Source organism: Parasteatoda tepidariorum, chromosome 1, assembly GCF_043381705.1.
Source record: "Parasteatoda tepidariorum isolate YZ-2023 chromosome 1, CAS_Ptep_4.0, whole genome shotgun sequence".
NCBI classification, from domain to species: domain Eukaryota; kingdom Metazoa; phylum Arthropoda; class Arachnida; order Araneae; family Theridiidae; genus Parasteatoda; species Parasteatoda tepidariorum.
In genome coordinates, this window is record NC_092204.1 from 15,873,566 (window position 1) to 15,890,360 (window position 16,795).

The 16,795-nt window shown below is 31.1% G+C and overlaps 2 protein-coding genes across 20 annotated transcripts in view; both read right to left on the reverse strand.

The window, feature by feature from the left end:
- LOC107451478 (mannose-P-dolichol utilization defect 1 protein) overlaps positions 1-3,794 on the reverse strand; it is a 48,875-nt gene extending 45,081 nt beyond the window's left edge. Inside the window, exons 1-2 of one of the 2 annotated variants that reach the window (XM_016067594.3) lie at positions 3,566-3,794; positions 624-689 (exon numbers count right to left, since the gene is read on the reverse strand). In XM_016067594.3, the coding sequence (XP_015923080.1) occupies positions 624-689; positions 3,566-3,653 (154 nt within the window). In that variant the 5' untranslated portion in view covers positions 3,654-3,794. The remainder of the gene's footprint in view (positions 1-623; positions 690-3,565) is intronic. The other variant, XM_071177124.1, reaches the window with a different exon arrangement.
- Positions 3,795-9,364: 5,570 nt separating this feature from the next.
- The window catches only part of LOC107451471 (ubiquitin carboxyl-terminal hydrolase-like faf), a 94,144-nt gene continuing 86,713 nt past the window's right edge, over positions 9,365-16,795 (reverse strand). For 15 of the 18 annotated variants that reach the window (XR_011636091.1, XM_071177176.1, XM_071177159.1 and 12 more), the window contains 3 exons: positions 13,957-14,103; positions 12,195-12,344; positions 9,365-10,703 (listed from right to left, as the gene is read on the reverse strand). Coding sequence is in view for 17 of the 18 variants with exons in the window: in XM_071177176.1 (XP_071033277.1) it covers positions 10,182-10,703; positions 12,195-12,344; positions 13,957-14,103 (819 nt within the window). In the remaining variant the exon portion in view is untranslated. Of the gene's footprint in view, positions 10,704-12,161; positions 12,345-13,956; positions 14,104-16,795 lie in introns of all 18 variants that reach the window. The other 3 variants (XM_071177186.1, XM_043041819.2, XM_071177182.1) reach the window with 3 other exon arrangements.

Genomic DNA, 16,795 nt, shown 5'->3' on the forward strand with positions numbered 1-16,795 from the left:
TATATATATATATATATATATATATAATAATACTGTCTGCCTTTCACTGATAAAATCTAAAATTTTGAAAGTAAAGCTGAAATAGAGAGTAAAAAATACTGCGACACTAAGAAATCAAATGAGAAACAAAACACCAAAACAGGCAATCACAGGAATGCTTTCTTGAACATGAGTTCAATGGAGTTTCTACATTTCTGGAGGTGATTGACCTTGGCTTTTCATCATTGTGATTCAGCCTAAGAAAGAAGCCTTTAAAAGGGATAGAAAAACCAAAAAAGACGAATTAGGCTCACCGAGATCAAATCTTCTCCAAAAAAAAATTTCTACAAAAGTGGTATTTCACCAATAAGAGGAAAAATTTAATCTTTGCATAAAAAAGCAGATCTTTCATTTTTTTAAAAAAATTAAAAAATCCGAAAAAAGCTTATTTGTGTTAATTCGAAAAAAATTTGGAAAAAAAAAATCTTTTCCTATTATGAAAATTTTTCATAATGTCTCATACCCACTTTCTATTTACAAAAACAAAACGAGATAAAGTAATAAATTCTCGAAATTAAACTTAGATATTTGAACAACCTTTTACTTAATTTCTTCAAGAAAAATCTAATTTAGAAAATGCATACCCAATGTAGAGCCCAGGATTATTCCAGTTCCAAGTGCTTTACTGATAGTTTGCTTTAAACAATCACCTAAAAAAGAAATTTCATCAGGACAATCAATATTTAAAATGTCGTACAGAGATTAATCAATTAATTTTTATATCTAAATTAGTGAAAAACATAACTTAAACTAAAATGTATTAGCCAGAAAATCCGCTTACACACTATAGCATGTCAAATATGCCAAAAACCATATGAGGGACATGAAAGAAAAAAGTTGTAAGGCATCCTTTATGACATCTAATAATTTTAAAAAATAGTGCACCAACCGATTAATGTAAACAGAATTAAACTTAACTTTAAAATAAAAATAATATTTTTTAATAACTATTTAATATAAGTTATATAATGTTTAATTAACTTAAATTAATTTGTAATTTTTAATTTAATTTTATTACATTTTTAATGTATAAATTTTTATATATAAAAGGAAAATTTTGTAGGAGAAAATTATCATGAATACCAAATTACATGGCAGCTTTTCTCCCATAAAATTTAAAATTAATTTCATAATTAATTCTTTCTTCAAATTTTATTCTATAATTGATTGGTTGATTAAAAAATCAATTTTTTTCTTTTTAGAAATTCTTTGTTTTAATTATCAATAAACAGAATTCTTATTTATGTATGCATTAATAGTAAGAAGAAGAGGTAGAAAATTTATCACTGACATTTATAGCAGATAATTTTTTATCCTCTTTAAAAAAAAATATTCGGGATGTTTCTGCATCATGATGTGTCGCGCCAACTACAATCTCCAAGGTACCAAATAGATTTTAAACTAGCAATTTTTTTTAAGAAAAAAACATGCAAATGTTTGCCCGGGGGTGGCTACAAGTTATACCTTCCTGTGGTTTTCTTTTTTTTTTTGCTCTGCGAGGGTTACTGCCTGGAATTTTCTAAGACTTGGCGATTATTCTGCCACAGATGATACAGAAATATCCCCAAAATATTTATCATATTAGAGATGGCTCCAATCCATTAGTGGAGGTAAGTGTTCATATCTTTNTCGTTAAGACACGGTTCCCAGCAGATCACCGAAGTCAAGCATCACTGGCTGCGGTCAGTGTGCGAGTGGGTGACCACTTGGATCAGTCTACGAAGGGACCGAGGGTGTGCGGTATTGGTCCTCGTTAAACTGTTCTACCGTAAAGTGCTCGACTTCGCATGCAGGTCATCGGGCTACCAAAGCAAGGGAGCCACCCCCTTTGCAGAGGATCAAAATTGTGATGGTATGTCTTCGGATCATCCTCAGGGATGTTTCCCAGACCGTCACCAATAGCCCATTGTGCAGCTCTAGTGCGACGTAAATGAGCTACAACGACAAAAAATTACAGTTTTACAATTGCAATGGTGATAGTGAGCCCAACTTAAAAATCCTGAAAATTTCTTGAGTAAAATCATTAATGTCGCATTTCAAAAAATTAACGTTGTTATAAATTTCAATCATTGATATCGCAAAACATGAAATTCTAAATAAATTATATGCAGCATAATTTAAATGAATAATTATATATAAGTTTACTTTTATCTCTAATCACATTTATTATAATCATATTACGAAACAAGAATTTACTTTTTAAATTTAAATGGTTTCCTCACAGTCATAAATACTCTTATTAAAATATCTCTGAAATAACTCTATAATTTTAAAGATGGATATTCCCAAATCTAACAGAAATATTCCATAGTGTAGCAGAATAAGACTAATCTAATGAACAAGAGTTCAAGGTAAATTCAGGCAGCTCTGGGAAAATTTTTAATCTAATCAATAAACAATAATTTCTGCAAAATATCTTATTGTAAAAAAAAGTCTGTAGCACTACAAAATTTTTCCCAGTAAAGAAATATTCCAACATACATTTTTAAAGTATATTTGGACATATTTTTTAAGTACCTTATCAGGCGTCTGTCCAGGCCGAATTTACTATCGTTTAGCGGTACCTTCACAAATTCAACTTTAGGAAAAACGGTAGTTTCACAAATTCAATCAATTAAACCCTATATATCANTACTTTTTCTTAAAGTTTTATTTTTGTATCCCATAAGAAACGATAAATCCATATTTTTGTGTTGATTTTTTAATATAATTTTTAATTTTTCACAAATTATGTCTAAATTTTCACAAAATAGGTACCTCTCAGATAAACCTAGACAGACCCCTGCTTATAACGGTATTTAGTGTCTAAAAAATTCTCAGTTATGTTAAATATTTCACAAATAACGTAGTAATTTGTAATTTTTTTTGCTTATTAGTTTGAATTCCTTAAGTTTATGAGCAAGACTTTAGATTTAGTTTTAAAAATTATTCAAAAAATTTTGATTTCATGTTATTTTAAGCACACATACTAATTTATTCAAGAATTGTAAAAATCAAATGCATTTTTTTCTTCGTTAAAGAGAAATTATTATCAACACATTTAAGCATATACGAACTTTGCATGCAAAAAATATTTTGAAAAAATTATTGTACTGTAAAAATGCTAAAACTTGGGAGGGGAATTTCAAACCAATAACACTGTGTTCTGGAGCTATCTAAGAATTTTTTGCACTTCTGACAAGTCTTATATTAACATAACAAATATTTAGAGTATTGTAATATCCTTTTCTTTTTTCTATAAAATAAATTAAATCAGAAACCTTTCGACTGTACATTATAACACAGAAATTGATTAAGTTGAAAATGATGACCCATATAGAAAAGATACAAAAAATTATGTTGCAAAAAATCGAACATTTAAGTAGTAATAAACAAGAAAAACAAATTATTAATAAAAAACAACATTTATGTTGATCAATTCTAAAAATATGAACAAATCAAATAAGAATTTGTAACGAAAGAATTTAATATTTCTTTAAAAAAAAATCTAAGTTAATGAACTCATTAATTAGAAACGACTACAAACCATCCGTAATATTTAATTTTACAAATAATTCGTCGAAGCATCTTTCTGATATGAATAAAGGAATAAAAGAGCGGAGGTAATCAACCATTTTTAAGCGAAATTAAAGCAAATAAAAAGATTCTTTAAAAAAGGGATTAATGATTAGCTAAATTAAAATATAAGCAAAGATAAAAATCGGACAATCGCATGATTTCGAAACAATCAAACAAACTCGAAACAGCAGACAGACGCTTTCAACTCGTAGATCAGGAAACAGGAAATGGCTCTACAGATAACAGCAAACATTAATGCAAGGTTCATTCTCACTGTATTTGAGTGCCTTGATACACGCATACATGTGAGTAAACCCACATATGCATTTATGCGTTGCATTCGCAATCAAACGGATAAATCCGCATACAGATTTTCCTTTTCTCCCGTCAACGATTTGGTACGCGAATCGCATTCATGGAGAGTTGTCTTTTACAAATGATAAACATTCGTATTTATGGCAATTTCATACAGTGTGGATGGGCCCATAGGGTGCTATAATTCAGAATGAATAGCTTGTTGTTATAAATTTCAATCATTGATATNCCCGCTTCGGTAGCCCGACGACCTGCACGTGAAGTCGAGCACTTTACAGTAGAACAGTTTAATGAGGACCAATACCGCACACCCTCGGCCCCTACGCAGACTGATCCAAGTGGTCACCCACCCGTAGACTGACCGCAACCAGTGATGCTTGACTTCGGTGATCTGCTGGGAACCGAGTCTTAACGATCAGTCCACTGCGGGACAGGACAATACTGACATAGTTATTTGTAAATATTAATTAGCCTTCTGATCCCGCTAAGGGAGCATTCTCAATGCACGTAACGGCACAATTAAGTTTAGAAGGACGCCAGCGCAAGCACGAATCACGTCGAAGTACAATCACATATGCGAATTGCATTCAGTGAACACTGATTCATGATTGAAGAATATGCAGTCTAATGATGTAGCTTTTCAGCACATGGAATCGTGCCCCGGCCCTACCCGTAGTAGTCGAAGCCAATTGAAAACTTTAGTAGAAGGAGATTTTAAGTTATGAAATTGAGAGAATTTTTATATGTTCTACGGTACAAGTTGATCAGCTAAAATATGGCATAAAAGTTGCGTTCCAATATTCACACTGGTTACAATACCACAGTGAAACTAGTCACGTGACCTCAATTGCTTTTAGTTCGCATCGTAGTTTAGGTCAGGTTAGATAGTTATGTCAAAAAAAAAATTTTTTTTTTTCTTAGACCCTTGTTGTAGTTCATTTACGTCGCACTAGAGCTGCACAATGGGCTATTGGCGACGGTCTGGGAAACATCCCTTCACCTTAGCAACAATTTTACACTGGTCCAAGTTAGGCTCAAAATTGGCTAATATGGGTCCCATTGGAACGTGCACCAAGCAGAGGCGGATTAAGCGTACGCGGGGCCCTAGGCCATTCAAATTTTTGTGGCCCTTAGATTTAATTTTTTTCTCGTATATTTTTTATTTATTCAAATATAAAAGTATTTATGAATCTTTTCATCTAAGGGAGCATATTTAAAATTAAAATAAATAATAATAATAATAAATTAAGTTTTGCCTTATTTTATTTAATTAGAACTAAAAAATAATCATAACAGTTTGAAAAANAATTTTTTTTCTCGTATATTTTTTATTTATTGAAATATAAAAGTGTTTATAAATATTTTCATCTAAGGGAGCATATTTAAAATTAAAATAAATAATAATAATAATAAATTAAGTTTTGCCTTATTTTATTTAATTAGAACTAAAAAATAATCATAACAGTTTGAAAAATCATTGTTTTTCTTAATTTATTTTCAAAAAATCCATTTTAAGGGGGCCCCAGGCCTAATAAGCAATCCGGCCCTGGCAACAAGGGACCTATATTGGGATGTATAGATTTTTCAACATTGGTCCTGGATAGAAATGAATCTTGTTCCAATATTGAAAGTCATAGTCTATCTAGATTTTTCAATATTGGTCCTAAATTTAATTTAATTTAAATGACTTTCAGTATTGGAACAAGATTCTTTTCTATCTAAGACCAATATTGAAACACCTATACAACCAAATGTTTACTCAACATTATAAATCTATAAAGGACCTACATAGAAAAGAATATTGGTCCATTATTGAAAGTCGTTCTAGGACCAATATTGAAAAATCTAGACATCCCAATGTTTACCCAACATTTTAAGTCTATAAGGGTCCTACGTAGAAATTGATATTGGTCCATTATTGAAAGCCATTCTGGGATCAATATTACAAAATTTAGACTCCCCAAAATTGTTTTGCAGATTAATTATCGTTTGAAGCGCGTGTAATCAGACCTCGCTCGTGTGGGGCTAGGTAAACGACCCCGTTGTGTCTGATCTAGACTGAGCTACAGCACAAGGTCAATGTTGCAATCACAAATTGCAAGTCAATTTACAGTGTTCCATCCATCAAAGTACGCGCATTCCTATAGAGGTGGTTGTTACTGTCGAGATACACGTGTTCAGATCACGGACGAAAGTCATCTAGGTACAAACCTGCCTGCGAGCAGCCTTCGTGGGGATAAGTTACCGACAATGTCAATCCTTCATCTATTAAGAAGTAACTCAAGATAGAATAAAGTTAACATCTTATATACTAGGGAACTGAAATTTAAAAATTGTAACGGTAGCTACGCTACATACTCTAATCGTAAGCCTACAAGGGTCATATATAGAAATTAATATTGACCCTATGTTTAGAACCACTCGGGGATCAATATTAAAAAAATTTTGACACCCCAATAGTGGCCCTTTATTGTAAACCTATAACGGTCTTACATAAAAACAAATGTTTGGCCAGAATATAAAGCCATTCTATGACCTATTATTACAAAACTTATACACCTCAATCTCGGTCCGATATCGAAAGCCATTCTAAGATCACTGTCTAGAAATAGATAAGACCATTACAGACTTGTAATTAAGAAACAGTTTTGTATTAGCATCTAAAAAGAATTAAAGTATTTTAGTAATATCCATCTCTGTATAAATGGTTTGCAATTCAAACAAAACAACCTATAACAGATTTTTCCTCGTTGCTCATAAAACATTTTTGTTTGTTTCACAATAGTCGAAGTACAATATAAACATTCACCTTTTGAAACGAAATATTTTTTCTTTGTTAGTCTATTAAATTTCTGATAGTTCATTTTGGTAAAATTGTGCAGGATTGAAAAAAAAAATTTTTTTTTAGGATTATTTATTATGAAATAAGAAAAAAAAACTGCTTAAATGCTTTGCCTAACTCTCAGCTGATACAATCGTGAAAATTAATTAATAGAACAATTAAACACACATATTTCAATAAGGAAAAATTGGTTTTACTCATTATACCGATTTTAGAGGCAATACAGTGCGATTTGGTGTAGAAAACTAAGCGATGTAAGGGGCCTTAAAAATTTATTTTTTTCTTGATATTGCAGGATGTTAAAAAATAAATTGCTAAAGCTGTACTTGAACAATCGGCTACATTTTAGAGTGGTTTTAGAAGATACAATGAGCAATCCGATTCAGCATTCCCTTTACAACATCAATGGAAATGATTTTCACTTTGGTTAAAAGGGCAAGTTTCTTGTCAAAATTTATGTTTGATGTTGCAAGAGTAAAAAATTAAATTAATCAAGCTGCATTTGAACTATTTGCAATATTTTAGAGTGGGATTCAGAAGACGCGATGTGCTATCCAATTGAACACTCAGTCTTTACTGAATTACTGGAAATGATACCTATAAACATTTCACCTAGAGCTGTGGTGATTCAGGAGATAGAGCGTTAGCCTTTTATTGAGGTGAACCGGGTTCGAATCCCAACAATGGCTGACCGATACGAATTACGTACCCGGGTTGTACCGAGTGCGAGCTGGCATAAAACATCCTCAGTGGTAGACGTATCATGGGTTAGAGTCTCCTGACCGTCAGGCTAAGCCTGGGAGGTTTTCATCTCCATGCAATGCAAATACGGGTTAGTTCCATCAAAAAGTCTTCCACAAAGGCAAATTTCTCCCAATACTTGATCCAGGAGTTCCCTTGTCTTCTGGATTCGGTTCAAAATTACAAGTCTACGGAGATGAACATCGGTAGTCGCAAGCCCAGAATTGGGTCGGTCGTTCAACGGCGGTTATAAAATAAAACATTTACCTTGGTCAAATGAAGTTCTGATAGTTGAAAATCGAGTTACCAAGAGCACTGCATGTTTCGATTTTATTGTAAAAGTAGCACTAGAGTTATATTGATGGCTATCCGCCCATGAGATTTGAAAACAACTAAGTATGATTTTAAGAAAAGCGTTTACTATTTTACCTTTTATTTAATAGCTATAAAATATCAAATTAATCGGCCAATTTTAAATAAGGTCTACATCGGATGAATAAACTTTTTAAAATATCAGAATTCTGTACATGGCCTATATTGGTTAAGTAACGCCTATAAGATATCGGGTCAATTGGACAATTTCAAATGTGGTCTATATTGGCTAAAAAATATTGGATAAATCGCACTATTCAATATAGAGCCCACATTGACTATATAACGGCTTTAAAATATCGGGTGAATCGTAAAATTTTAATCTATATTGGCTGAGTAACAGTTATAAAATATCGGGTCAATCGGTCAATTTTATGCAGATCTTGTTGAGCCAAGATTGGTGAATATTGGCCCAATGAGCTTAAAAGCTATTTTGCTGCTAGGGTTGTTGACATTGAGATTTTCAGAGAAAAAGATTTTTAACTTTTGATTTGAATCGAAAAAAATAAATCAGTAATTCAATTCAAAAGTTATTAAATTAGAACTTAAGGATATTATAAAAAATTTGAAACTATTTTTTAAACAGTTTATAGATAAATGAAATGATGCAATAATTACAAATAAATAAATTTGAAATACAAGATTAGAGACAGATACTGATTTTTCCATTTTTGTTGCTAACTGATATTACCGATTATCAGTTAAAATAAATCTACTACTTCTTGCATCAGATATATTATAATTGCTTAATTAAGATTTTAATCCATAGAGGAAATGAAAAATGAAAGCAAATTTTGCACTGTTTTTTTCCCATCACATTTAGTTTAACTTTTTCATTGCCTTAAATGCTGATTTAGGAATAGTTTTGTTCTTAAAATGGCAGTTGATTTAAACTGAACACAAACTTAGAGATATTATTCAAAATAATAACTTACTAAAAACATGTTCATTATTACTTTTAAAAAAATAATAAAAATATAACTAATCCAATGGCGCAAAAAGAATATCACAAATTCATATAATTATTGCAACTGAATAATAAATTAAATTCATTAAATACTTCTACAGCAAATTTATTTTTTTTTTAAAAATATGTCGATAAAAATTTTAACTGTAAAATGCTTGATTCAATAATGTATGGTAAAATGTTCATTATCTAAAAATAGAACTTAAAAATGAACACAAAATTTTTTCAGATTGAACTTTTTTCTCACATTCCATATCCAAAATCAGTAAAAACAAGCTAGTAATAAAATGAGACAAGAAGTTCCTTAATGAGTGGTTAGTTTGCAGTGGGTACCTAGTTTCAGATCCCTCAGCATTGTTTTTAACGATTTTAAGTATATTTTAATTGATGAATCAACACTTGTGAAATTCTCCCAGTTTTAAATCTTGAAAAGAAAAGCATGGCCGGTGAAATTGTTAATTAAAACCAATACTATTGAAAATACACTATAATTTGATACACTAAACATAAAAAAAAAATATCAATGCAAATTGAATATTAAAATTAGTCTTTATTTCAGATAATACAATTAAATTACATAATAATGAAATATTTATTTTTACAGTTTTAAAGCATTACCAAAGCATCACATAGTCATGAGCTTTACTTTTTAGGGAAAACTCAAAATCCACTAGGTAATTTCAAAACATTTTTTTTTCAACTACTAATTACAATTTCAAAAAAATGGCAGTTTTTTGTTTAATTTCCCATTTTTTTTCTCTTCACTAAATTTAATTTTGAAAAATATACAAAAACAATAAAACAGGGAACATAAAAACCCACAATTTTATCCCCCCTACACAGCTGCAGTTCATCACAGAGCACATTTCAATAATTTACTCATTTGCGAACTGACCCAATGTATCACTAAGTTCCAATCAAAGACGCATAAACACACAGATAAAAACTGTCTATTAGATGGCAAGCCTTATGATGCAATATAATAATTAAGTGAAATTAAAAAAAGTTCCTAAAAATATGAAAAAAATGACTTTATACACAAGTTTTATTACAAAGGGGAGTCAAAGTTCATTTAAACCTATTTAACAAAAATGGGGCCATCTTTAAAGCAATTGTTCAATAATAAAATAAAAATATTACAAAAAAATTCATTTTTAAATTCATTTTAAAAAATATCTACAATTAATACAGCAATGCATGGCATCAGCAAACCAAAGGGGAAGGGTCAGCTCTCTTTATGTATAAATATGAAATTCTGCATAGTTTTTCATACAGTCAATTATTAACTCACTAAGTGGAATTTAATGTCACTGAGCACAAAATCTCACTTTTATTAAATAGTCTTCTTTACTTATTCTCATGTTCTTTCTCTTTTGCAACACTCTGTGTTCCTTGCAGGACTAGACTCTCTTGTAATCTAATGTGTCTAAGATCTTGCCTGTCGTGTCGTGTTCTCGGAACTATCCTCCTCAACTCCAGCGAACTCACGTCGTCCATCCCTCGGTTCTTGCGCCTTATCGGTTCCTTATACTGATACACCCTGCGCACCTTGTGAATTTCGGCAGGGAAGTCTTGAATTTCCATGGGTGAGACATCTGGAACAAATTGTCCGTTTTTAAATAGTTCTTTTAGATCCAATAGATTTTTTGGAGAGTTTTCCGATGCAGAGGAAACAGGCTGGGTACCCTGCGAAGACACTGTTTCTCCACCGATGGAAACGTTCGTCGGAGAGACGGTGGTCGTGATGGAGCTGGACGTCGAATCTGGTGTGTGTTGCTCATCTGAAGGATTGTCATTGTTGGAGGTCACAAGCACATTTCCAGAGGGTTCTTCTAGCATGTCAAATGAAGACAGTAATGTAGGCTGGTGCTAAAAGGGGGGAAAAAGAATTTGTAATAATTTTATTAAGTTGCAGGGTTGCCACAGAGAAAAATGAACAAAATAGTTGCTTTTAGTAGCCTAAAGCATGAAAATAATTACTGAAAACTGTAAATAGTTGCCTTAATAAGAACAAAAATTCATCAAAAATATGACTAACATTTTATCAAATGACTTAATACCATGATCCATTTAGTCAAGTTGGTAACAAATATGATAATTCTTATGTTAATTATCAAATATGATAATTCTGATGTTCTAGCACTAAATTTTCATATAAAAAATAGTATATTTGCAGAGAAAAATAAACACTTTTGATAACTAGAATTCATTAAAAAAACAAACATAATGTCAGGATTCTGATTCCTCTCCCACACATTTGATCGACCCCTGACCAGAGGGTGAGGGTCACAGAAAGTGTCATTCCCCTAGAGTAGGGGTGAACTAAGGAGAAGTGAAGGACATTTTTTTTGTGAGAAAAAAGTATTTTTAAGAGAGATTGAATGCGGAGACCTGAGAGACTGGATGCAGTTAGGGAGTAGGGAGCAATAGAGCTCCGGAGTTGTTATATGTACTTGTTGATATGTAATTGTAAAATCCAGAATTTTGATATGTAATTGTAAAATCCAGAATTATAAATTAAAATAATATATATGGAAAAATTCCTTGTCATCATTAAGAGTGATTTAATAATTGAGCGAACCGAGGTAAAAACATCTCACAAAGTAGAGAGAGATGTGTCACAAACACATTTTTGAAAAATTGGTGAAAATACCTGAAATTTGTGCAAGAAAAAAGTTATGTAGCAAGAATATATCAGCAGCGTTTAATAATATATAACGATGCACGTTTTAACAACGTTTTAATAACATATAACGATGCACGTTTTTTTTATATATACATATAATTGTGAGAATATATATCTCAGTGTGTTATTTTTAAATTTAGTGAATATGAATCTCGATGTGAGGTTTTTAAATTACGTGAATATGAATGGGCGATGTGTAATTTTATATCTCATGAGAAAAGAACACAGAGTTTAATTTTCAAACTGCATGAATAAGAATTGCGATGTGTACTTTTGAAGAGTGTGAATTCAAACCGATAAGTGTGAACGATGCAAAAAATTTTCTTACAAATTGTCTGAACTCGAACTTCCGTGTGAGATTTTTAAATCACGCAAATATGTATTGTGATGAGTAATTGTAAATCTAGTGAACACGAATAGCGATGTGCACATTTAAATCGCGTAAATACGAATGGCGATGTGTTGTGTGAATAATCTTAAATCACATGAGCGTAGAAGAAAAACGAGTCTTTTCTTTTTATTTAATTGAACAAAAAAAGGGGAAATTCTGTCGAAAAAACCCATCTATGAACTCAATGAACATTTTTGCAAAAACTAATTATTCAAAACTGATTGTTACTCATTTATTTGTATTACTTAACCTTATCTTTGGGAGAGCAGAATAGCAATTATACTTTGGGTGCATCAGGAGCATTTTCTGACGGAGCAGGAGGTGGAGGACTAGGATGTTGGGGGGTGCTCGATTCATTCCCCTGCCAGACTTGCACTTTATCTTCGGGTGGAGGACTCTCGCCATCTTCCGACATTTCTTGGTCTTCCACATCCTGAAAAAAGTGCGCGTGTGCTTTATTTTGCATTTTCAATGAATTATGTAAGCAATAATGAATTGAATGCATAGCTGCCAACATGGATAGGAAAAAAATCCAGAAAATTTTACGAAATATAAACTTCATGATAATTGTTGTATAATGTACTAAATATTTTACACATAGGGAATTTTAGGGATTTTTAAAGTCATCAAAAGAGAGTTTATATAAGAAGAATAAAAATATACTGAACATTTTAGAGTAAAAAAAGTTTTGGACTGATTTCTATAAATGAGGTTCGCTTTATATCATGAAATTTATATTATTTAAATATTCAAGCAAGCAATAATCAGTACAAAAATTCTACTTAAATAGGTTTTTTTAGGAAACTTCCTCAATTTTAGGGAATTTTCTAAAATGTACAAAAACCAGGAGAATTTTAAATAAACCAGTAGACCAGGAGAAACTGGCAAAATCCAGTAGTCTACTGGAAAATCTAGTAGAGTTGGCAGCTATGTGAGTGTAGTTTTATGGCATAGGAGCTTGAATGGGATATACTGATCCAAGTTCAAATAAAATAACATAATTGAATCATGTGACAGACTAAGCCTGATGTAGAACCAAAATCAGGGGTGATTGTGAGCCCAAGTGAAAATTCTGGAAAATTTCTTGAGTTAAAAAAAAAATTAAAAAAAAGTTTAAATTGAAAAAAATTTAAACAAGGTTTTTTCCTTTTCTCAATATTTCTTAATTTACTTAAAATATATTTAAAATTTTACACATACCTATGATGACCTGGAGAAGTAATTGAAATTTACAAATATGTCTTTCTTGAGTTTATGATTATAATAACTATTTACTGATAAAAAATGAATATTAATCTTGAATATAAGCTTATAAAGTATCTGGCCCTCCTCTATAAATAAAATAAACTGTGTTTTTAAGTTCCACCTTTGAAAATTTGATTTCAGGAAACTTTTGTGATCAATGATTTTTTGAAACGTCTGAACCTTCGATCTCCGTAAACTTCCGGATCACGGTTAGCGAAAAATCCGGATTTTATCCGGGGCACAATCAGCCCTGCAAAATGGAAGAAACAAAATTTAAAAAAGTATAATGACTAGTGCCCTTTCAGATCAAGGAATCAGTATTATTAAATTTTTTGTTTCACTATCTCAAAATACATTAAAATTACCAAATTAAAAAATAAATGAATAAAAAGCATTTCAGACCCCTCTTTAGGACATAAATGAAAAGATTTTCAAAATGAAAAAAATGCATGCTTAGTAGTGAAGGAGTTAGTATGTTTTTTCCCTTCCTAAACCAGTTAGAATTTTTTTATTTCTACATTTTTTCGGATGACAAGCTGTGGCTGACCCTATTAAAATAACAATGCAAAACAAACAAAAAATGTAAAGATACTAGCTATCTGCATGAAACTTAACAACTTCTATCAAAGAAAAACTACATAATGTATGAAATTACAAGAAAAGACATTGATGTCTTGATTAAAATTGTAAAAATGGCTAACCAAAACTTAACAACCACAATAAAACATTTTTCTAATCAATAATTTTTTTCTAATTAGTTTACAATATCAAGTTTCTGAGAAAAGGTAAATGAAATGCACCTCATCCGGACAGAATTCAAAAGCTTTAGATAGAGTAAGTTTAGCTGTGTGAGATCGTTCAAGAAAATAGCCATTTGTTGTTTCATTGGACTGCGCAGGTGGAGACCAGCTATTGTATCCATACTGGGCATTAGCCGGATATGGCCTCTAAAATATAAAACACAGTATGAGAATGCATATAACTCATTTAGTGCTCTGCTCTTTGAATCAAAACAACATAACCAGATACATTTTTTTAAATTAAACTTTGAGAGAAAAAACAACATTAAAATAATTAGATTAATTGATATAAAAACTAAAGGCTTGGTTTCTTGGGACATGTCAGAGTTACAAAACGTTAGCTTGAAGCGAGCACTAACCTGTGATTGGTCAATTTGTGAGTTAGACAGCATACATCATCGAATGCTCAGCTTGAACAATAACTGACGTTCGAATCAACTGCAGTTGGATTACAACGTAACGTTAACGACAGAAGTGATGGTGGACAACATCAAACAGAGCATTGAAATCAGCCAAGATTTTGATTTTAACATTAAACATAGCTTCTTCTTCCTGTTCTTCATTTAGCTAAGCTATAATGTGTTTTTTTCTTGGACAAGGTCATTTTTTGTTCTCTAAAGCACTGGTCGATAGTAACAAAATCAAATATTTGTTTATGTCGCTGATGCATGCGCAATGCGACATAACGTCGTTGTTGAAACGACTGCTCATGCCGAGTTTGCAAAACAGCATTTTGTTAGCATCAGGGTAAGTCAACTTCCTGCTGACACCCGAAGAAGGCGCTTGTCGTAAGAAACCAGGCCTTTAATTGATTATATTTTTTGAAAACCAAATTTATTTCTTGTGACCTTCCATAATCAGGGTTACCACTCAAATCTGGAAAAAAATTTCCTCTGTTTTCCCTGTACATATTATATGCAATATATTAAGACGAAACACCAATTAAACAAGTTTTAATTGCTGGAAAAATTTTAAATAAGAAACAGCCTAACATACTTAAAACAAATAATGATATAGTAAATGAAATATTTTAGTATGGCTGAAATATCATTCTTAAATATCCCATAGAATGCACTTTGAATGGCATCACTTTTTAATGACGGAAATAGGAAATAAAATTCCCCGTATTTTCCCAGTTTGTAAGGAGAAACTCAAAATTCGCTGCTTATTATTCCTGTTATTTTAGGTGATTTCTAAATTCCCTGTATTTTCCAGGTTTTCCCTATTCTCCCTATGGAGTGACAACCTTGCATAAGCAATAATTATAGTTAATAAAAAAAAAATATTTAAAAATATTATCTATAAAAATAATAATCACATTTAAGTATGCTTCATAAAAATTTAATGTCAACATGATCATTCACAAATAAAAAATATAGATTACACTTTTTACTTATTTATATTTTTAAAAAAATGCAACAGCAATAATTATAAAAGAAAATTTTTTTGTGCAACAGCTGTCGAACAAAAAGTACAGATTCATGAAATTAAATTGCAACTNAAAACTTAATGTCAACATGATCATTCACAAATAAAAAATATAGATTTTTACTTATTTATATTTTTAAAAAAATGCAACAGCAATAATTATAAAAGAAAATTTTTTTTATGCAACAGCTGTCGAACAAAAACTACAGATTTATGAAATTAAATCAGATATTTAAAGAAAAAGTAATTAATTTATAAATGTTGCACAAAATTAAATTGCAACTGCTATAAAAATTTAATCTAGAATCACTGCAGTTATTCATAACTAATATCAGAACAGTAATTAAATTGCACATTTAAATGATTTTTTTAAAAACATTTTTAGACAATTGTAATATTTATTTTAGGTGTAATCCATCTTAATACTGCTAAATAGTTGGCACTAGTTTAGGTTGTAGGTATGATTTTTACCAGGTGCTCCTAAAAAAAGTTGGAGAATTGATGAATATAAAAAGCATCACGTATTAAATTTGTATTGTATGGAGAGACTTATGAAGGAATGGCATATAGCAAAGGTAAGAAGAAATCGACATAGATTAGTCAGTTTACAGGCACTCTACTGGTATACGTGCAAAAATTTGCAAAAACCAAGAGAAAGCAATTTTTGTTAAGAATTCAACAAACAGGTGGGTGCAATATTGGCTGAAGTGTTGGGTTAAAATAGAAAATGCATTTACAACTTATTGTAAGGACTAGTTTTGGGAGGGAACCAAGGGTGACAAACTATGTTCAATTTGACATTTATTCATGAAGTCCGACAATATCAAGCAGGTCAGACAGATTGCCACTGGATAATGAAAGAATAAGAGAGTCAGCAATGAGGAATCTTTCAAGAAGATTGGGTAATCACAAGATTTGTTCCTGTTTTGATCAATTTAAAAAGATGCTTTCAAAGTATCATAACAAGCAACTTTATCATTAATATTAAAAATATATAGTAACTTACTAATATTACTTTGTGGGAGAATAAAATCAGAGATTAGGGATCACACACCATTCAACGAAGACCAAGCACTCAGCCTAATTATTTAGAGCTCTAGAGTTTTAAAGGCAATGATAAGAATGCCACATTATTTTGAGCCCCATCTAACAACATGGTCAGTGCATGAGCAGGTACTCCTTTCTATAGCTTCCATAATCAACGACAGGACTTTGTTGCATATACATGTCAGTTATTAAATTGGCTGCCAGGATAAAACTCGCAACAACTCGTGAGCAAAGCTTAATGGGCCAGATGGCACAAAGAGCCTAAATTAATTAAGGCATTGCCATGAATTGTTTTGTGTTTTAATTTACAGAATTTATCAGACATACCTTGTATTTAGATTTCTTAAGCGTTTGTAACAAATAA